This window comes from Corvus brachyrhynchos, unplaced genomic scaffold, assembly GCF_000691975.1.
Source record: "Corvus brachyrhynchos isolate BGI_N302 unplaced genomic scaffold, ASM69197v1 scaffold34, whole genome shotgun sequence".
NCBI lineage: Eukaryota > Metazoa > Chordata > Aves > Passeriformes > Corvidae > Corvus > Corvus brachyrhynchos.
In genome coordinates this window covers 4,918,259-4,941,207 of record NW_008238126.1, presented here as the reverse complement: position 1 = coordinate 4,941,207, position 22,949 = coordinate 4,918,259, and the positions used below count along the sequence as shown (strand labels likewise).

General features: G+C 39.6%; 1 protein-coding gene across 13 annotated transcripts in view; it reads right to left on the bottom strand.

Moving 5' to 3' along the window:
• Positions 1–22,949, bottom strand: part of DMD (dystrophin) — an 896,220-nt gene that overhangs the window by 22,959 nt on the left and 850,312 nt on the right. For 10 of the 13 annotated variants that reach the window (XM_017733467.1, XM_017733459.1, XM_017733457.1 and 7 more), the window contains 7 exons: positions 22,844–22,932; positions 20,668–20,779; positions 15,542–15,678; positions 14,734–14,772; positions 10,153–10,218; positions 8,785–8,850; positions 5,542–5,700 (listed from right to left, as the gene is read on the bottom strand). In XM_017733467.1, coding sequence (XP_017588956.1) covers positions 5,542–5,700; positions 8,785–8,850; positions 10,153–10,218; positions 14,734–14,772; positions 15,542–15,678; positions 20,668–20,779; positions 22,844–22,932 — 668 coding nt within the window. The remainder of the gene's footprint in view (positions 1–5,541; positions 5,701–8,784; positions 8,851–10,152; positions 10,219–14,733; positions 14,773–15,541; positions 15,679–20,667; positions 20,780–22,843; positions 22,933–22,949) is intronic. The other 3 variants (XM_017733469.1, XM_017733458.1, XM_017733460.1) reach the window with 2 other exon arrangements.

Genomic DNA, 22,949 nt, shown 5'->3' with positions numbered 1-22,949 from the left:
CTAAAGCAGGACGCATCATTTCACACGGGTGAGAAAGCAATGCCAAGGACAAAGACAAGCCACTGGCTGTTATTCAGAGGTCTCTGTGCTTCTCAGTAGCTGCATGACGGACACATCCTCACCTGGGACTGTGGCAGCCCCCACAACACAGTCCCTAAGGGATGTCTGACCTACATGGTCCCTCCTCTGCAGAAGTTCTAAATTATTAAAAAAAAGGAGTAATCATTCTTAACTTCAGCCTGTTCCAAAATTCAGGCTGTTTCAAAATTCAAGACTTCTTCCTCTAAAACCGACACGTAGAGGGACAACTGTGGAAAGGTTGTATTTTCAAATTAAGTTTTTTGTTTTAATGAAATACAGAGTTTCAAATTAATGAAAATTATCTGGACAAATTGGACTATCTATACTAGGTATAGATATAGTCATGAAAGTTATGCCTTCTGCCTGACTTAATGCCTTCCGATACTTCTAGCTGAACAAACCAGTGAATAATTAATACAAATACAAAAGGGAATAGGAATGAACATGACAGCAGTATTACACACGGGGTTATTGCTGACTAAAGTTTATACAGGAATGATCATTAAGCTTGTTTTTCACAAAGTCTGTAGATAGTGGCTATCACTACCCCATGAGATTTCCCAGATGTACAATAGAGGCAATACTCTACAAACAGCAGATTCAAAAGTTTGAAGTGCTGTAAAGCAAAAGATAAAACATCACCCTAAAGGAAACGAAATAAATGCACGTGGTCATACTTACAAACATAATCAGATACCTTGCTACAAAGAAATCTGCAATTATCGCCTGTATCGATATAGAGAGGTCCTTCCAGTAACTGTGGTATCAAAATACAAGTAAGGACCAGGGAGTAATTCTGATAATAATCCTTTCATATCTGATAAAATATAATTAAAAAATATTTCTGAAAGCCAATGGAAAATAAAAAAGCATGTAAAAGATATTGCATATTTTCCAACTACAGGTATGTCTGGATTTAGGAGTTCTGTAATTAAATACTGTAATATTGTTGGAACAAAGGAATGTAATTTTGAAGGATGCATATGGGTTTGCCCAGTGCACCTGTATTACTGAGTTTTACGGCTGCACCTTTTCAGACCAGCTACACAGTCCTTAGTCCAGAGAACTGAGATTCATCGTAGCTTCAGAGCCATAAAAGTGATGTGGAGTGCACACAATCAATAATATCATAACTGGGATCTAAACATATAGCAATGAAGAGTTGCATTAACATAATAGAAGAAAGCTGAACATTAAAAAAGAAGGAAAGAATTTGAAACCTGCTGTAAGAACATCCTAAGAGAGAGCAAATGGCTCTTATTCCTCCCTCTGGAACAGTTTTAAGCTGTGTGGTGAAAAGGACTGCTGCTGTGAGCCAGGCAACCAAGGCACTGCTCACAGCCCTCAGGCTCCTGAGGAGAGGCATTCTCCGACACTTTCAGCATAAAATGGGACATAAGAGAAAGGGGAGATAAAAACATGCTCCTCTCTAAATGAATGCAACTGAGCGAGCATGGGCAGTACATGCAAACCTCACCTCCCTCCACCACAGCTCAGGCTGGGTGACTTTGACATCTGGCTGTCACAAATAAACAAACAGTGCTGCTGCATCTACTCATCAATGGGAAAATGAACCCTTTTTCAGTAAGAGAATATTAAAAAAAACCCCATATATGCCATTTAGAATGCTTGCAACTCTTTGAGGCATTTATGAGGAAAAGTAACATAGGCAGCATGCAGTGTAACCTTGATTCATGCAGCTGTAAAGAGCTGAGTAGTAAAGAGTGCATGAATTATTAATCACATCTATCACTGGCAGCATTAATTGCCTGGTGACAGAAATCCTAGTGGACCCTGTTTGCTGAGTAGTCCTCTCAAAGGCAATTGAGAATTTGTGAATTCATGTTATTTCTCATCTCCCTACAGAAAACCAGTGGTCTGAAGAAACAGACAAAGCTGGTAATTGAACCACCTACCCCTGCCCCTCACTAGAGTGACAGTGTTTACTCACGATGCTTCACATTCAGAAGATCTAGTTCCCCTTCTTCAGTGCCAAAAAAAATACCAAAAGGAGCCACAGCATGTTTAGAAATGCATCACTTTCTTGCTGTTGGCAACTATACAGAAAGAACTTATGTGAAGACGCCATTCATCAGTCTTCAGATTTGAAGGAACACCACAGCTACACTGGAACAGGGCAGCTTTGAGATTCAGGGTGTCAGTGCTTTCTCTGGTGGCACACAGCCCACTGCACTCCCACTGCAAGTCAGGAAAGGCAAAGAAATGGCTAATAGCTCCTGCTGGAGATCTCATTTACTTAGCTCTTGTTACAGGACAGCTTGGAGCTGTGAGGAAGAGGATAGAACATGAAAGAAGTCTTCCTCTTGTGTCAGAAATGTTGATTCAACTAAAATATTAGGAAACATCCACTTTCTTGACTCATGAAAATAGCAGGAAAGTATTTTAATTCTTTGCAAAAAGTTTTGACTCTCTGTCACTGCAGAATCATGTGCTTTCTATTTAATGCCACTACAGTACATCCTAGTCAGTATTACCTATCCTACTGTATAACCTATGTAATGTACTGCTTTAGATGGACAACAAAAACTTAACTTGACTCTCTCTGAAATACACTCACTCTTGAGGAAATAGTTTTTGAGAGGGTTTTATAATTGGATTTTTGTTTTATATTGCAATACAGTAATATTGCCTTACATAGCAAGATTGCTTTTTGTCTGTTGAATACAGAAATGGTCCTATCACCATATTCTGTGTGATGCAAAACTCAGCCTAAGCCTGAAGACCTAAAACTCAAATAAAACATTTTCAGCCATTGAAAATATTCTCTAAAATTACATTTTAACAAATATAAATTATTTAACAGTCAAATCTTAGCCATACATTATTTAAGGAAGTCATACTTACAAGCTACAGAAGCACCAAGGTCTTAAAATGCTAGCAGATAAATAATGAATATCTAACAAGAGGTCCTTGGAACTGACAAAACCCCAGTCAGAACCATGTCACAACTAGGTTAGTTTGTAAGTTAGAGAATGTATTTCAGAAGAATTCAAAATAGGCAACAGAGCTTTTTAAACTGTCCAAAAGCAAAACCTCAGAATTACAATTTCAAAGAGTCTTTTTCATTTAAGTAACAAGTCAAGATGGAAATATTTGGAGGCCAGAAAGTGCAGCTGAAACCCAAATGGAGGTCAGATTTCAATAAACAGCTCAAAAGATACAAAGCAAAAGAGAAAAGGGCTTTTTTGAAAAGCAGGAAACCGTGGCGAGCACAAGAAAAAGAGAAATGACAATGAGGTAGGTGCTCCCAATATCACAGCACTGCTTCTTGTTGGTACTTGTGGCTGCTCTCCCAGGAGCTGCTGAGAAGTGACTGCATGCCCTGACTCCTACTGTAAAAGTGTACAAGACACAGCAGAGAGAGTTAAACCTAAGTTATCAAAAGTTATCACAAGTGTATGCAACAGGAGTTATGTCAACACAGGCAGGAAAGGACAACTCATGTGCACCACATCCAGCTCAGCCACAAGGAGATGCACCCTGGGAACAAAGGAATGTGCTCATACTGAGGCAGTAACAAAAGGTTACACGGAGGGCTTTTTAGGATCTGCATGGGAAGGAAGATGTGTTCACCCACTGGAACTAGATTCACACAAGGAGTTAGGTGTCAGGTTGCTGATTGACCTTAGCAACAGCCAAACAAGGTTTGCACAAACTCAATGGTGGAGAACGACTAGGAAATAGAAATCTAAAGGGACAAGACTGTTTTTTAAAAGTAGGTAAGTTCTATGAATGGCTCCTGGCTGACTCTGTCTTAATAGCTTATTTTTCTAAACAGGAATCAGTGTTTCATCCATAAAATCACGGTTATCTGGCTGTGACAAGCAACCAGGACAGCAAGAACTTGTTCACTTTTCAGCAGCTACATTTTACATCAAAGTTATTTATAGCAGCTTGTAGAGACAAAAGTCATGATTTTGTCATCATCAACGAAAATCAAGCAGTGTGACCTCCATGCTGTGAGACAGAGACAGAGCTCTCTGTCCCTGCTGTGTTGAGCACCCACAAAAGACGAGGCTGCCTGTGGTGGCATCCCATCCATAACTATGCCTCCAGTAGTACAAATGAGAAAAACAAGCTTACAGACTACAGCTCTAGTTTAATGCAGGACTGGCAAACTTCAAACCAGATATTTTTAAGGTGTAATTCCTGCCAGAGATCTTTTACCATCCCTCTCAGTAATTGCTAAATTAAATAAAGCCCATGTAGAAATTTGTGGCATAAACTCTCAAAGGGTTTTTTAGCTTATTTAGGTATCTAGCTCCATGTTATACTGGTTTTCATATACTACCTTTCTAATCTAAAACTAGTGTGCTTTAAAAGTCACCCTCCTTTCTGCTAGGTAGCTTATTTTCTATACAGAGAGAAAACCATTACGATTTTTTCCTTCTTCCATGACTCACTACATAATGTTTAAAAATGTAACACCCATCTCCTGAAAACTAAGCTATCTTATCATCTGTAGCTACTAGTTATTTCTTAGCTACAGTCCTGAACATGCAAAGTATGATATCTTATTTCAAAATACTGATTTTTCTCCACTTTAGAAAGTACTTGGGCTTTATGTGCTACATAGTAGGAAGTCTGTGGTTTGTTTCAAACAAAATTTCCCTGCTGTTCAGTGAGCAAGAGCATTGTTTACTACAGTTTTCTGTGTGAAACATTTTCCTCATTCTTGATCCCTACAATCTTCTCCATTCTCCCAAATCCTCCTGACAAAATGTCTGTGACGGAGCCACTGTAATTGATTAGCACCATCCAAAGAAGACTCATACATGGTGAGAAGATCTATGACACTGTCAACTCTTGCATTATTTCCTTGACAAGCCTAAGGCAAATGATTAGTGCATTAAACCCTCAATGTAAGCAGAAATACCTAGCTCTTACAGAAGCAAGGAAAAAAAGAGCATGAAAATGCCAATAGACTGTACCATAAAGGCTGAAGATAGTAGAAGACAAACAAACCCATGGTTTTTTGGTAGAACTAAACGATTTCTATCTTACAGTCTGGTTTCGGTAGTTCACAGTTGCAATTACAAATCTTCCAGGGTCAAGACCTCCTGGTTTTAGTGCTGATGGCCCAGGACTCTAGAGTACTGTATGAAGAGGACTGCAGTGTTGTGATGCCTCAAGTATGCAGTTGGGGTTTTTTCATGGTGATTAATGAAGATAACTTCAATTAAAGTTGAAATTAGAAGTGGTAAATGATACTTTGTATTGAAAGACTAAAGAAATGGCAACAAGCAACACCACACATAGAGAAAGAAAAGAAGACCCAACTTGTACCCACTATGAAATTACTTATTTGCCAGAAGAAAATGCAGTTTTGTAGCTCATTTATCCCTAAAAATGCTACCAAATGGAATTCCATCTAACTGTACAGTATAATTATTTTGCAGACTTTTTACTTCGAATTCAGCAGCTGGTGGCATAACCCACCTGTTTTCCTCCTCCAGGTCTGCGAGGATTCTCTCCAGTTCCCCTCTTTCCTCACTCTCCAGAGAAATCAGGATCTGGGCAGGGCTTCGGGGCTGGCTCAGGGGGGACTCCTGGTTCAGACTTTGGCAGTAGTGCTGGATTAACAAGTGTTCATCATCGCTGGAAAACACAGGAGGATAAAACAGGCTGTTCTCTTCCTTCTTTTTAACTTCACAGTGAATATGAGGAGATGATTCACTCCCAGTCTCTCATTTCTTACAAAGAGATTTGCTGAACTCTTTGTAACCAACAGCAGAGAAATGCACCTTAAAGCAAAATCTGCTGACCTGTTTCACTGAGTCTCTGATAATTTCCCTTCTCTGCAGAGACCACCTCCCTCCTTCTCTGCTTCTCAGACACTTAAAGCCAAGTTTTTCAACAGCTGACAATCTCAGCTCTCCTCTTCTGACAAACTTCAATTAGGAATTTGCTTGCAAAAAAAAAGCAATCTTCTGCTGCCTGATCTGCATTGTAGAAGGGTATTCAAGCAAGGGCAATGCATTTATTTTTGTACCTACAAACTCTCCTTATGTAATAAGTGTGTGCTTTATTTACCTTTTTTTTCCTATAAAATTCTAAATTAGGTAAACAAAAAAAACCCCCTGAACTAATATAATGAAAGTATGTTATTTTCCACTCAGATTTTTTTTTTTTAAATTTGAAAGTGATGTACGCTGTCAGAATACAAATATATTCTGTTTAATACATATGATCTCTTTCCTTATTTTGACTGCCCCTGAAGCTGTCTGCCATCTGAAACAGAAATATCTCAGGAAGAGGAAAGGAAATACAATTCTGAAGACCCCGATCACATCCCAGAACTACGTGGACTGTTTTAAATATGGTTTAGGTGCTCAGGAGACGCATCCAAATCCTAAGCAATGCAACTTACACCAGCAGTCATTGAGGAACCATGAAAGGTTTCCTTTGACACCATAAGACAGGGTCAATAAAAATGACACTGCTGTTGGAGATCTCATATAACAAAATAATTCAGTCTAGTCAGTCTAGCTTTTCCCTGTTATGTTTCTAAACCAGAATTTAACAGGCATTTTGAACAGCTGTTATTGTTCAAAAATTATAATTTTCCTTGTTTTCATTTTGTTCCTGAAAATGTTAATGATGCAATTTTATGACTGCAGAAGTGCCAAAGCAATGTAGAGCACATTAACACTGGTTCATGAAAGAGAAGTATTAATTTTTCACAAAAGGAAAGGCTTGCCAGTTCCTAAATTTATACTTTTCATGAAGCACTTCAACTGTGATTTCCTTCAAACCACTGCTTTGCATTTATAAATATTCTTACGGATCTTCAGTGAGTTAACAGTGAACAAATGACATAACTATTGAAGTATAATGCCACTTTACAAGCATACACTTTTTGTGTGATTTTCAGCCTACACAGATATTTTATGCATCATTGCAGTGACACTACATATTGAAATGTTTTGGGAGATATATATATATATATATATATATGCTGTGATTTTATTTCCCTCTTTCCTTGTTTCCATCTATCACTCTACCTGTACTGATTAGCCAAATAATCCAAACCCTGCAAGAATAACAAGTTAAGCATAATCTGACAAGCAAAACTGAAGTAATTACAGTTGTGAATTCATGGTAAGCTTTGATTTACCTTCAATTTATATCTATCTGGATAATGCTTCTTCCAAAATTCAAAATACACAGATCTGTTCTCATTTTAATTGTACAAACTGAAGAACAAACTGGACAATCACTGTTTAACTTATTAACTGAATCATGCCAGTACAACTTCTAATTAAGCGAAGAATGAACTGATCAGTAAGACCAAAGTGTAATACAAGAGATACTATGTATGCATGATTTCTGTGACAAGGACACTGGAATATTTCAGTGGGACAACACAAAATTCCATCTATTAGAGCATTACTACTATACCTAACAATACAAACTTAACATACAACTTGGAAACAAACTTCTCTTTAACTGCATGAAATCATACTGACATTACATATATATTAATTTTGAGGTCCATTTTAACTTTCTCCTTTTTGAACCAATATATTTAAATAATGTACTTGTTTCTAGAGGGGATTTTCTTTCAAAACTGGTAGGCAACAATCCTACCAAGTCAAAAGAGAAACTATTTTGAAACAAAGAAACAGCTTTATCACTATACAAGAACATTCTGAGCTCACAGGCTCAGAATCAACCTTATAAAATGCTATTCATTTGGAATCTCAATTTAAGCGAATGAAAATTGGCCAGAGTTCTGTGCTGTAAAGGACTGCTACAAATTTAGATTGTGCCTGAATTTTCAAAAAAAATCCATCCCTTAAACTGTGGTAAGGATGAGATAATACAGAATAGATAAAAACACTTTTAGGTAAGTCGGGGTTTACATATTTGATTGATTTAGAATACATGCTATGGCTTCTCCTACACAGGTGATGAACGAAGACCAAATTTTCAAACACAACCATGACGTAGCGGCTTTTGTGCTGTCTTCAGAAGCATTACTCACAGTTATTTCTATGTCCTTTCATTCAGAGAATAAACAAGACCAAGAATATATCAGACGAGAACCACAAAGGGTCTCAGTGAGACATTAGATTTAACTACTTCTTAAAAATCACAACTTTTATTTATAACTTTACATTTGAAGTAATACAATGAATGCTTGGCAGTGATCTGTCCAACTTACAGCTTACTACTCCTAATATTTCACAACAATGGTCAGTCCCTCCTTCCTTACATTTGCAATGAATTTCAGGTATTTGTAGACCAAAAATTTCTGTTCAGCCTCACTTCTGTTTTGTATGACACTTTTCCCACACCAACATTTTCTAGCTTATAGCAATTTAACCATGATTAAGCTTGAACTAAGATAGAAGGGGGTTTCTGTGTCTTTGTCCTTAGATCTCATCAGATGATGATCATTTTTTTGAATATGGAAATTATTTTCTGAATAAATCAGTAATTTTTGGAAAGAAATTAGTAGTTTTAATTTTGAAGGTATCATTTGTTGTATAAATTTGGTACTAAGCTATAAACCATTAATCCAGATACTATGATACAAATTGAAAGGACATGAGTACATCATTAAATTGAACCAGATGTGATACATGTCCATGCAAATTCAGCACTACAAAATTTCATTACAAGTTATTAACCTTCCCAAGAAAATACTTGTCAAAACCATGAAAACAGCCTACTTACATGCTCTCATTAGGTGAAATACTGTCATTTAGGTAAGAACCATTGGTGTTCTCCATTTCTGCTAGCCTGTGGAAAAATAAACAAGACTCATTAAAACCAATTATGTTTTTCAGTAACTTTCTTTGTTCTAACATTCTGGAAAGAATTAAAGAGCGTGATGTTTTCGATGAATTTGAAACTCAAATTAATTTACACTCGCTGTTGATTACCAAAAGGTTTTGCAATAAGCTATCACAAAAGATTGTCACAATGGCCTGGCTAAACTCACTTCTAAGTTTTCAACCCTTTTGCTGAAGTTATATTCCAACTTCTCTTGATTAATTAATTCCAAAATCAAAGAAAAGCCTTAAGATGCCAGGGGATTACACAAATTGCTTTGTACCTGGCAATGTCATCATCAAAACTGTAAAGATCAGTCATTTCTCATTAGTTTTCACACTCAGCCCCTCCTAAATGGCCTGCATAATTCATAAACACCTCTCCTGATCAGGTGATATTGGAGGAGACAAAGAGGCCAGAATAACTACTTTTCATTACCTCAACCCTTCAAAATGTACTTGCTTGGTGGAAAAACATTTTCGTATTTGTGCAAGTAATCCATTTTTTGATTATTAAGAGCAGTATGAAAGCACAGAATTGAACTAAAGCAGCGATATACCACTATTTTAATCCTCCAAATCAAGGAGAAATCTTTTTTTGTGGTATTTCATGAAATAAATTAACATTATAATGACACCTGAGATTCATGTAAAAGTTTGGAGGTTTCTGCTCTTCCCATTTTTACTATTACACCAGGGTCCACATTAAAAACTAAATCCTATGCAGAATCATAGAAGGGTTTGGGCTGGAAGGGGCTTTTAAAGCTCTCCAGTCCAACCCCCCTGCACTGAGCAGGGACATCTTCAGCTAGAACAGGTGGCTCAGAGCCCCATCCAGTCTGACCTTAAATGTTTTCAGGGATGGGACATCCACCACCTCTCTGGGCAACCTGCCCTCAGTGCTTCAACACCCTCATTGCAAAAATTCGTTCCTTACATCTAGTCCGAATCTGCCCTCTTTTAGTTTAAAACACTACCTCTTGTCCTGCCACTACAGGTCCTATTAAAATATCAGTAACTGAGTGCACAGCTTAACAAGGACCCCATGGGACCTAAAGACCAATTCTGACCACACAGGTGCTCTGGCATGCAAGTTAGGACAGGCTGGTTAACAGCAACCTCAGATGATGCTCTTGCATCCCAGAGCCTGGAAAGCAAAACCCCAAATTCTATGTTCCTTTAAGAAGTGCTCAGGCAGCCTCTAGCTCTTGTTTTTTTCTTTTTAAAGTAATTTAGAGAAAATCTGCCTAACGTCCAGCTGGTCTCATACCTGCTAGCATAATGTTCAATGCGTGAATGAGTATCATCATGTGAGAGCTGAGGGGACGAGGCAGGCCTATAAGGCAGAAAACACTGATTAATCACAAACAATACCCCTTTAAAAGTAAAAAGACACTTAGCTATGCCTATACCCTCACATCTCTATGCCTTATGCCATGTTTGATAAAAAGCAAGTTATAACTCCAGGCGCTGTGTGTGCCTCCTCAAGCCATCGGTGCAATGTTTTGTGGTGCCACACCAGGGATTTTGACCATCTGCAATCCGTCTGTTGCCACGATTCTTCTTCATACCAATTCCTAAAGAAGCCTTTTCCAAAGGATTTATAGAAGAGCTTTCACTCTGGTTTTCCCTTCACGCCTGCCTCCTTTGTTGGCATTTCTGCTTCACATGCAGCCCTGCACTGGCTGCCAAAGTCCTGCTGGGAACCTGTCCTCTGCCTCCCACCCTGCTCCAGTGCCTGCTTCCAGCACATCCCACTTAAAAGAGCCTTTAGGGATTACTCCACAAGCAGCTAGAAATAAATACAAGAAACATAAAATGTCTGAAATGAGCCTTTAATAACACACTGCAGACACTGATGATTTGGCCTAGTGTCTTTCAAGAGTTGCAATCTCAACTGTAGCTCACTGTGTCATACAGGGGGACACTATCAATTATGTTGGGTTTTCTGCCTTACAGATGGTATGAGGTCCTCTTCAGTTTTTTGTCAATGAAAAAATTCATGGGATTTTTATCATCAATTATTGTTTCTTACAGCCTCAGCTCTGGAAAACATCAACACTAAATTATGTTGCCCATGCAGTTCAGAGAGCACCCTTTGCTGCCACGTGGGATTTAGCCAATCTACATGTATTGGGAGGTGTCAGACTAACAAAAAGTGATGCAGCTTCCCAAGTTGCATGGCAATTTTATATTTTTGCTAAATTTCAACTGCCCTTTATTCCATCTCTGCTGACTCTCCTTCTGGAACTCCTGATGGAGGAAGGAGTTTCTCCCCATTTTAATTTGCTGGATACTGTGGTTCAGGCTGGGACTGCCCAACAGTGATTGCACTGCATTGCACAAGCAGGCAGGTTTTGTATTTACTGGTTATAAACCAAAACTGTAGTAATCTTCTGGTTTGTGAAGTTCCCATGTTAGGAGTTTGACAATCCTGCCATAAATCTATTAGACTTGTCAGCTTCCAGGTTTCTAATCAGCCTCCAAAAGGCCCCAAATTAGGGTCCTTCTGCATTCATAGAACTGTATGCTGGATACACAAAATTTGTCATCATTAGTATCTCTTCTGACACAACAGCAAACTTTTTCCTCTTTAAGACATTACAGGCCAAGTATAACAAATCTCATTTTGTCTGAAATGAGCTTTGGCCTCTACTTCTACTCATCACATGTTCAAGCATTACCACAGCACACCAGAGGATAAATACTCAGTACACAGAGTTCCTCAGTGCGGCAGAGATTCAGTGGATGGGCAATTGCTTCTCTGTGACTTGATATCCTGTTTTGTGTAAGAATGTGTACAGTACAGGGAAGGGAGGGAAAAAGGCAGCAACTCTTTTAGAGCAGCAGATCACAGAGCAAGATCACAATGGTTTTCTGATAAACTGAAGTTACCCTCATTTTTCTATTTTTTTGTCATACAGCAGATGTTTAGCTGATCTTAACTGGAGTACCATCAATGCAAGAAGTCTTGTTTTCAACATACACACAAATGTAGATGCTAATACTGTGCATAGACTAGGAAATATGTGTTAGAAGTAGTCTTAATTTTGAGCTGGATCATTCTCTTAGTGCCTCTCGCCCTGGCACTGCACATGTATTTGTACCAGTACGAAGGAAGGGACAGCACTTGGTTGGGACCTACTGGGAAATGAGGAGATGTCTCTTTTTGCAGTACTGCATGGCAAAAAGTCAGGCCTGACTGGATGAACATATCCCTGCTACCTTGACAGTATGCTTCAACCTCAAAAGTGACCAAGTTGTGTAATATATGTGTACTTATATATATTTTCCAGAAGACAACACAGTGTTGTGTAACTTGCTGGAGCTGATTCTCTCTGCCAATTGCAAGCAGAGAGTCAGGCTAGAGTTTCAGGTTTGTCTCCACTTCAGAATATACTGCAATGGAGATACACCTCAAAAAGCTTTTTAGAAGTTTGCTTAAGAAAGCAAACCTGCTAGAAAAGCATTGATTTGTGTTGAATTCAGCTGCTCAGAGGTACTTTTGCCAGTCTCTGAACAAACTTGAGAACGACTGTGCTGCATTTTACATACTCTCAGTGACCACCTGTGCTAGAGTTCACAGTCCTTCCTATCTGAGCACACATACCCAGCACACCTAATCAGCTCAAACAGTCAGCAAGGCTGAGTGACACACCTAATATTTAGCCAAGATAACCATCCCTTTTATAAGGGCTCCACAGCTGCGTTGCTCAAGCTGGGGTCTGCAGGAGCAGCCTGGGAATTCTAGTCAAGTCAAGTGGTGACCAAGTAGCAAACACCACCTTCCTGCAATTCCCTGCAGCCCCAGAGACCTGGCTGGAAGGATGAGGGTACTTTTCTTTGTTCAGCATTTTAGTTGATGCTTCCTGAAAGTGTACAATCAAGTAAATTGTATCATTGTATCATCACAGTGGAAGTAAAAAGACACAAATTCTCACAGCTTGGGAACTGCCCCTTTAATTCCTGGCAAGCAGAGTATCTGGGCAAAATATTGGTAATAAGCAGTCAGAGCCATTAACTTCCAACCAAAAAAATTATCTATTTATAAACAGTTCCATGTATACCACATGTTGGTGTCAGAATAGCACTAGCATTGCTGAGTACTGACAGGTGATGCTTTTCTGAGGCACTTCAAAGATTAACCAGAAAACTGGCATGAGAGCACCAGAAAAAGGCATGAGTGTAGAAAACATGGGAAAGCTTTATGATAACTGGTTTGCCTGCTGAAGCTGGAATCACCCTGTAACTGAGAAACAGCTTTAAACATGGGTAGCTCAGTAACTTGAATTGCAGGTCAAGTGCTATAGCATGAAGGAAAGAAATAAAGTTAGTAGAACAAAATGAAGGGCAATTCTTTCCAGCCACTATTAATTTCTCGTTTTTCTGCTTCCTTGTCAGACCAGATGAAAGGACTGTGCTCCAGAAGATACCTGAGTTAGTCTGACAAAAAGTGCAACCTCTCTGTACAAATCCTGCTCCTCGGTATTTCTCAAATTTTCTTAAGTATTACAGGTGACTTAAACTCCTCGTAGCAAACACCAGCAAACCTTCGGTGTGAAGCTGTCAGTGTAGGCACACCAGAATGTTATTACTGTAAGTAACTAGAAATAACCATGTTATGACAGCTTAATTTCATGTTATGTCAGACACAGCAATGGCATTCCATATGATCCAAGGTTTCTTTGAATGTTACTTTTAACGTTGCAATTGTTCTAAAATATAAGGAATCTAGCTCCATAGTTGCATTTATAAAAGTGCATCCTCAAGCTCAAAGCTCCTCTATTTCAGTCTGGGTCCAGACTTTTGGCATTCTCTGTGGGTGAATTCTCAACCATATGAGGTATGCAGTATTAGATGTGCTTCTTGGTTGCTTAAATATCCCAGAGGCAGAGCACTTCTCTTAGCTTCCCAAGGGTTTGTGCTCCCAATGAAAATTATAAATCAATATTCCAATGTATACATTTCACTCTTGTTTATTCTACAAAAACATCAATGGAGGTGCAAGCCATATACATTTCACCATATAGAAATATAAAAAATCTATCTATTAGTTTCTCATTAGTTATCAATATGTGAATTAAAATTCATCCTTATTTAACATTATTCTAGAAGCATCCATGTAACACTAGAAGTAGCAAGTGCCACAATGGCAAATATACATCTATCTTTAGTTTATACTGAGGCTATTACTACAACATTAAGACAATGCATGTGCTGGAGTGGTGCAAGAATGAAAATCTATTCCACAGCTGAAAACCCCTGCTTTTTTAACTTCTGAGAAATACAGTAAACATTTTGCCATTTCAACCTGCCTTTGCAAATCTGAATGTATCTGAAAAACTGTAATAAAATACCCAGTGAGTTTTGGATTAACTGGGGCACTCGAGTGTGCATGGTTGCACATAAAACCAAATTATAGCTTTATCTGCAAAACTGTGTCATTCCTGAAACTGAATTAAATCCATATCACGTTCAATCTCTGTCTTTCAAAAAGCATTTAGTACACATTCAGAGGGGTCGACACTTATTCAGAAACACAGGCTTTTAAACAACAAACTTTGATAAGCATTAGTAGGTCTGCACGAAACCCCTGTTAATTAGATGAGAAATACATACTCCAGGAAAGAGTACACAGTACAAAATCCATGACTGCTGGAAATTCCAGGATTTATCTCATTCTACTTATTTGGGATCAAAACATTCCTTCAGAGAGTGCATCAAAGGAAATAACCATAAAGAAAGAAGGAAATGATCTCATGTAAAACTAAACAAAGAAATAAACAAAAAGAAAAAGTGAGGGAGCGCAGCAGCAGTAGCAGCAGCAGCACACTTCAGCAAAAGTACTCACGCAGAATCTACTGGCCAGAAGTTGATCAGAGTAACAGGACTGCAAGACAAAAAATGAGGAGGTGAAGAGAAAGGCAGAAGAAACTCAGCAGCAAAATAATTACAGAAAGGTTTAAAAAAAAAAAAATCACAACAACTAAAAAGCAGAAATCCAACAGACCAACATGAATGGCTGTGAAGAGCAACCAACCAAAAAGTGGGAAAAAAACCTTGAAATCTAAAATTTAAAAAGAGAAACAGAAAGAGCGAGAACAAGCTGCGTGCAATTGCCATTAAACAACTGATTAAATGTGTAAAAAACCAAAGGGAACTGGGTTAAGTCACTGATTTCTCCATGTGCATCATTACTGCTTTTTTTTTTCCATGAAGACATCAAAGTCATTTAGTAAGACTAAATTTATAGGCTGAGAAAAGAAGAAATCATCTGGCAACCTCACAAACATGGTAGCCTAATTAAAAAAATAAAACCAAGGAAAGATACCCATTTGGAAGAAAATAAAAATTTAATGAATGTATCATTAGCCTCCAAATTGCACATCAAACTTAGAAGTCTGTAAGACTGCCAGTAAGACCGTGAGTATTTTTTTTTGCTAACTGAAGCTGAAGTTCCTGTACAAGGACAGGTGAAAGCAGATAAAGGCAATGGCAACTGGAAGCCCAGCTTGTGTTTTCCTGCCAGCCGAGGTAAACAGAAATGAAAGACATAAAGAGGCTTTATGCATTTAGGAAGTGAAAGGAGTTGGCACCAGCTGGGGAGCTCAAATAGTGTACCAAATGAATTGCTACTTAGATACTTCAGAGCTACTCACGTTTCCATGTTGTCTCCCTCCAAGACAGTCTGCACAGGCAGGTAGCCCATTCGTGGGTGCTTTGCAAAATATCTTTTTGTTCGAAATTTGTTTTTTAGTACCTTGGCAAAGTCACGGACGTCTTCTCCTGAAGTTGTCTGAAAGCCAAAATTTCCAAATCACAATGATATCATCTCTCATGAGGTTGTCCCTGTTTTTCAGTTGCCTCTTCCTTTGCAGGATCACTTGGAAGAGCTGTGATCACACCAAGCAGAGCTGCCAATGGCTTGAGCCCCAGAACAGCAAGTTTTACTTGTCCATCCCCGTCACCTTACAATGCACTACATAGACACTGCTAGTGGGGAGGAAGGAAGGGAAGGGAAGAAGCTCCAAAACCCTCTGACAGGTTCATGCCTCACCTCAGGTGATCTCAAGAAGACAAGCAATAATTAGATAAGAATTTGTCATTTCCTCACCTGGCTGGGGGCAATTCTCTGCCTACTTTTGGTTCAGCACTAAAATGGCTGTATTGAAGGACGCACAGCCAGTCCGTGTGTCCAGCTGGGTGCTTAACTGTCTGGATCCCAACTCTTACCACATGCCTGTCATCTCCATCTCATGGACTTGTCAGTCCATGAAAATCTCCAGGTACATTTTCTTCCCAGTTTCCCTCCTCAGCCTTCTGTGCCATTAATATTTTGACCAAAGGGAAACAAAAAGCAGGTGAGAGCTGCTGAAAGCTCTCAGATCAGTTATTTCTTCCTGCACCTGTTCAATGTGAAGCTAGCAGGCATTTAAGATCAATACTCTGAGGAGAGAACAACTTGCATGAAGTTTTCTACTCCCTTGCCTGCAGCAGGCTTCTCTTGCTGCTGTAGAGACCAGCAGAGGAGCACAATGTAGATTTAGAGTCCTAAAGACCAGAAAAAGCCAGGCAGAGTTTAAAGGATGTCTGCTGTGAAGATGCAAGACTTATTGAGAGCCTGACGAAGAATCGGGCAATTTCCTGATGAATTTTAATGTAAGACTTCAATTACCTTAGTCAGGCTGCACTCCCTTCTCTGAACCTTGCAGAAACACTAAACCCTGAAGTACTGTTCTTTTACAGTAAATTAAGTTCCTCCTGACCCACATAACAGTATTTCTTCTCCAGTGTATCTAATTTAAAGAAAAGAAATGAGGGAAAAGTTAATCTTTCTGACATTTTTACTGAGTTCTATGACTTCTGCTTAGAGGGGAAGGATGTGCTGGAACCTATCAGTCAAGCCAACCTTAACAGAGCTTTCAAACAAAGATACATAGATTTTTAAAAAGTAGAAAAATTAAGGATGGTTGAAAAATTATCTGCAGAAAGACTGAAAAGGCAAATATTATCCCTGTACTTATGACACCTACCTTCATGCAGAGCTGGAAAGAATTTGGCTCCCTTTCTGGTCAGTCTGTTTGGCAGAAAAATTCAGTGACTGGCAGAGAAGTGACACAGCAGAACCTATGAGCCAGTACAGCAGCATCTGTGTTTTCAAGGAACAGAGATAATGCTTAGTACTATCAAGTATCCCTTCCATAATTCATCAGAAGTAAAGACATTTGGCTAAGGGAGGGATGAAGTGTGCCCAGACCACCCAGAGGACTCTGGAAAGGAGATTTACTGAGGTGGCTCCCCACCCATGCCCCCAGAGGAGGGAATTCTCTCTGCTGAATTCCATCTGCAATGCCTGCCAGGAGAGCTCCTAACCAGCTTGTCATCAGGAGAGCATACAGAGCACATCAGCTGGAAACACAGAAGAACTTTCAATATTTAATCTTGGTATAAAATAGATGAAGCACAGCTTTCTGTCCAGTTGCTCACCTGTGCCATTTATAACCATTTATTAATGCCCTGTTTCTGATGTTGAGAACACTTTCTATTGTATTGAACTGTAATTTGGATTAAGTGTTTTCAGGTATGATTAGCAATGAAACATTCTTTGCCTCAACCTTCCTGGGACTGTTCTCCCCCATCTCTACCCCGAACCTTTTCCATGATAACTAAACAGCAAAATGCTGTGTTTGCACAGAAACATCCTGATCTAGCTGGTACCCCAAGAATCCCAAGATGAAAATATATCTTCTACTGACAACTAAAAGCATCAGGCACCTCTCATACGATCCAACTGCCATTTAAAAAATATTCAAGGAGCACAAGAAAGGCAAAGAAAATGTGATTATTATGTGGACAAGATGATAAACTGAGGCTATTTTCAGCCAAACCTTCTGATTTACTCCACAGATGTTTTATTACATATGATTTTCAGAGTAAAATCATCCAGACCAAAATCCCCAGCAGAACTGGTTTATGAGGAAGAAACAGTGGAGTTTCAGCATCCCAGCTCTCTTAAATCAAAGCAACATATAGGCAGCTGGGTTGAGCATGTTCCAAAACTATTCTGAAACCAAACTATTTCATAAGAAATAGTTCGTTTTATTCACACAGGAATAGCTTTACCATCAGCTGACTTTTCCCAGTTTGGTGTAAGAAAGTGCCCTGCCAACCCACCTCCCCAGACCTCAGCCCTGAATGGAAACTCTAGACGTAGACAGGTCTATCAGTTTGACACACTTCCTCCCAAAAAGGCATTTTTTATGTTCGTGTGTCACTGTTAATTAAACCCTAACAGAAAAATCATCCTGCATTTACATCTCAGTCTAGAAGTTGTCTTCTATGCTTTGTTTGAAACCTCTTTAAAAGCCGTATCTCTTTGAACAATAAATTGAGCTGTGTTGCTTTCAGGAATAATTGTTGCAATTTTTCTGTCTAAATGAAAATCAGGCAACTGCCTTGCCCTTATTGTGACTCAACCTTTTGCAAGAGAGGGAAAATTATCACATCCCTCAGGTATTTAGCATGAGTTCTCAAAACTCCCCTAAGCAGAATTAAAGACTGCAGTGCTCAAAAGTTTCTTGATACTAAGAGGGAGGGAGAATAAAAATATCAGAACCCTTCAGTGCGCACATCAAATTATTGCAAAGATACTATCAAAGAAGGCATCACATGTCTTGTGTCTGCCAAAATACATTTTAAGGGAGAGATTAGTGTGGAGGAAGACTGATAAATGCTCTGCCACCTGCATACTCTTTTTCATTTATTTAGAAAACAATTACAAACTAGACATAGCTTCAGTGGATGTTCAGTCCCCCAGTACTTGGGTAAATTTTTTGTAAGAGCAGCAACACAAAAAAACGTGGGGCTTGCTGTGTGTCACATTCGCTTCCCCCTCCACCGCAGTTAATCCTTCTCTAATTCAACTGGCTGCTTGTGCAGCCAGGCACGGCACATTAGCACGGGTTGCTGGAGTTCAGGGAAAAATCTCCTGGCTGTGAATGGTTCTTTATTCTGAACCAGCAAGCTGGACGTGGTGGCAGGTTTTCTGTTCACCACCATGTCCACCTCTTAGTAATCCGTGATCTCCAGGGAGAACACAAACCTGCTGGATACAGCATTGCAGTGAGTTGCTGCAGGCTGGAGGTGGGCCTCATTATCCTTTTTTATTTCTCTTTCCTCAAAACACATCAAAAGGATAAGAAAATAGTTGGAATATACTGGTTTGTGCACTCTGTGCACCACTCATGAATCTCCCGTGTTGTTTATTAGCAAGGGTAAGAGCGGCAAAGTGCAAAGCAAACCTGCAGCCAATCCAGGAAGGAGGGATTCAGCTGCAGGTGGAAGGGAGGCTCCCGGGCACTCGGTCAGTCGCTCACTCACCCTGCCTACGATTCAGATCATGAGATTCTGCTCTAGGAATGCCTGCAATGGAGAAGTCTGTTCAGGCCTGCCCGGGCAGCGCCAGTGACTCCCTCTGCCTTGTGCAGCAGTTCAGGCAAATCGCCTTTCCAGCAACCTCAGTCCCTGGGGGACAGCGCTGAAAACCACAGCCAACAAATACTGAGGAAGAGCCAGCAAATCTGCATTGGCTGCCCTTGCAGAGATTCCCATGAAATACTGCCACTGAAAGGTAAAAGTCAATAGATAATGCAAGTAACTATCTGTAAGTTAAAACTAACAAAAATTCTGGATTTGCTTCACCATAATATTTTAGGGGAATAAATTTTTTTCTCTTCTCTTTAAATGTCTAGGAAAAGCTGAGAGTCTTTACTTCATTTTGGCCATGCCTTTTTGCTTGGATGAAGATGTAAGGACTGTTCATATAATTTTATGAGGCTAGCCCATGTATAATTTTGATGCTTTATTTTCACTATTTATGACTACCAGCAGATGAAAGACTAGGAATCATCCTATCTCACCAGGAAAGGCTGGCCAGAGTGCACTGCTTCAAGACCAGCACAAGCAATAGCAAAAGCAGCTGAAAGCTCAGTCTTGCTACAAGGTGGAAGTTTAACTTGAGAGCGCCTCTAATTTATGCCCCTTTGTACTGGTCCCGAGAGGCCGAAAAGAAAAAGAAGCACACTGAGAGAGAAATGCAGAATTTCCTTTGCCAGCTGTCAGGCATGAAAGAAATGTTTATGTAAAACCAATTACTTTGGGAGCTGTGAAAGAAGGGTGAAGACCCTGACCACACCATCACTGCAGCACCCTGCACTGAACACCCAGGCTTCCCCCTTCAGAAATGAAATCCAACTGGCAACCTTGAGATCTTCCCTGGCATTTTACATCATCAAGTGATCATACCATATTTACATGGTACAAAAGTACCATGAAATACTGAAGAACTTAAAAATGCAACCATAGTGTTGTGGGGGACAGCAAGTGAAGTGGCAACCTGCTGAGGAAAGGAGGAAAAAAAATCACACAGTAATATGGAGGAAACCTTGGGACCTAAGATACGAATGAGTATTTGCACAAATCACGTGCTTCCAGCAGGATCCATAAAGTGAGCTATGGCACTGAACATGAACAAGTTCATTAGCACACAACAGTACCTTACGACACAGAATTGTGCAAACAGTGAGCTTCAATTTGCTTCAAACCATTGGAGTATCCCTGGCTAAGCATCAAAAATTGCTGGCATGTATAGTATATAAAACGAGATTTAATTATGGGGGAGGGAAGAAAAGGCATCCTAATGCTTCATTACCTTGCATATAGGAAAAGAAGCTTTTCCTTTCTATGTAAGAAGGGACAGTTAAGGGTCAGTAAAACAGCTACTTACTGGTGTGCAGTATTCCACCATGGGATAGTGCATTTTGTGACCTTTTGCAACACGGCCAGAGAAGAAGCAACTTTGGCAGATGTCATAGTTAAAGTGCTTTAAACTTCTGTACCTAGAAGAGGATAAAAAGAAAATTCACGGCTTCAGAGCCTTGTATGTGACTGCTTCGTATCAGCCCATCAAGTTTTCTGTGTTAGTAAATTCTCTTCCATGAGATGTCACACGGTGTACAATGCCCAGCAATACTCCTCTGCCCTGAGGGACAGGTACTGCTGCTTCAGATGTTTGTCAAAGATCTCAATCTTCAAAAACATTTCTAATACTGGGCAAAAGAGAAGATTTCTACACATTCACTCACGTGTAACATAGGAAAGACACCACCATACTTTTTATTTCTATAACACTAACTTCAGATCTTTTGCTCTTCATCATGATTCTTAAAACAGAATGACCTCCAGGAGGAAAATTCAAGAAAGTAATACCCTCTCAGTAAGTCACTCTGGCAAGCCCCTTGTGTCCTTCCTAACACCTCTATAAAAACAATTTTCCTGTAGAGCATTCCATCCATGCAAAACTCCAAATGCACTTTTGGGCCATCATTTAATCTCATCAGCTCTGTGAGGCAGCTAACTGTTGTATCTGCTGTGCTGAAGTGGTTGAAAGAGCCGGAGGCATAAGGGTTGTCTTGTTCCAAATACATGAAGCAGCTCAGCCACAACGACCTCAAAAGAACATTGTTTTACATGAACTGGGTGCACAGTATTAGCTTTCTAAAAGCCTTCCAATACAGTATCTTTTTGTCAAGTGTGTACACAGGGTTTCAATGACTTGCAAAGACTGAGAAAAAAATCTGTGACAGACAGATTCTACTATCATGATAATAGATTTGTTATATAAATTTAAGAGACAGATGACATCAGTCAAGTAAAATTAGACACAACACAGAGCTCCAGTGTCCACTTCCCAAGTTCTCGGTGCTTTCAACAGACTATCCATTCACTTGCCATCCTTTGATTTTTCCAAGGGCCACATTTTTCATTTCCACCTACTTGTCTTTGGCTGGTTTATACAAAACTGTGTAAGTAATACAGTAGCTCACAAACCGTATCTGGGAATGGGAAAATCAGACTTTGTGGATGTACTGAATTACTCACATCCAATCCATAGATCTTCCTCAGTAATATTTATCACTTCCCAGTTAAGGTATTCACAGGGAATAAAAGCAGGAGGAAAAGAATTTAGATGATTAGAGCAACAGCCTCCAATTCAAAACAAAGCAATAAAAACCTTCATTATTTCCCCCGTTTCCCAGTGGCTGTGAAACTATAGCAGAAAGCACTGCCTCACTACATGCATAAAAGCAACATTCATATGCTTCCAGGTTAGGGCAAAATGATGGCTTTTTTGTGTAGCACTGCTTGCTGCTGTTATCTATCTGGGTTTTGGAAACAAAATTACAGAAAGCTCTTTGTAAACAACACGATAACATAGAAGGAGAAATGCCAATGGTAAAAGAAGACTGTGTGTAAAAAGGGCAGAAACCGTACAAAGCAGCTATTTCGAAGCAAAGTGATAAAACAAGTCTAGGCATAATTGAAAGTGAGTATTTACTTAGCCCTTAAGTGGCTTCTAAACAGGCACACCAACACACAGCCATTTTACAACACAGTGACTTATTCATTGCCATAGTAACCACAGTGTCAATCCAGATGTTTAAATAGACCAGCAACATTTCCCCCACTCCAGGTTAATGTTCCACCAACATTCTTTTGCTGAGAAACGCACATGTAGCTTTTACATGCCTGAGAATTTTCAAGGCACTTCCTGCTTTATACTATAACAGAAAGGAATTCATTAGGATCCAATTCAGAAAATGGAACTCCATAGGACACACTGAATGTAAGGCAAATTGTGTTGGTTGTGCAATCCAACAATGCTTTTGTTGAGGCATGGAGAGACTGGGACACAGAGGAAGGGCCATATCTTAACTTGTCCTCTTCAAGCCTCACATCACTGTACCCAGTCTAGGTGCCACTCTCCCTCATGCCCCCATCATAATTATTTTTTCCAACAACAAAAGGCATATAAAATGAAGCTCCTGGTTTGCCTGGCATCAGGCAGAGCTCTTGATCCACAAAGCAGAAGCACATGGGACTGAAAGGGAGCAAGTCTGTACCTGAATCCAATAATGGGGCACTCCTTACAGATGTTACACTTGGCTTGGTGCTTGGCGGTCTCAGCAGCAGCTACCCTGGGCAGGAACGGGAGGCCACACCCAGACA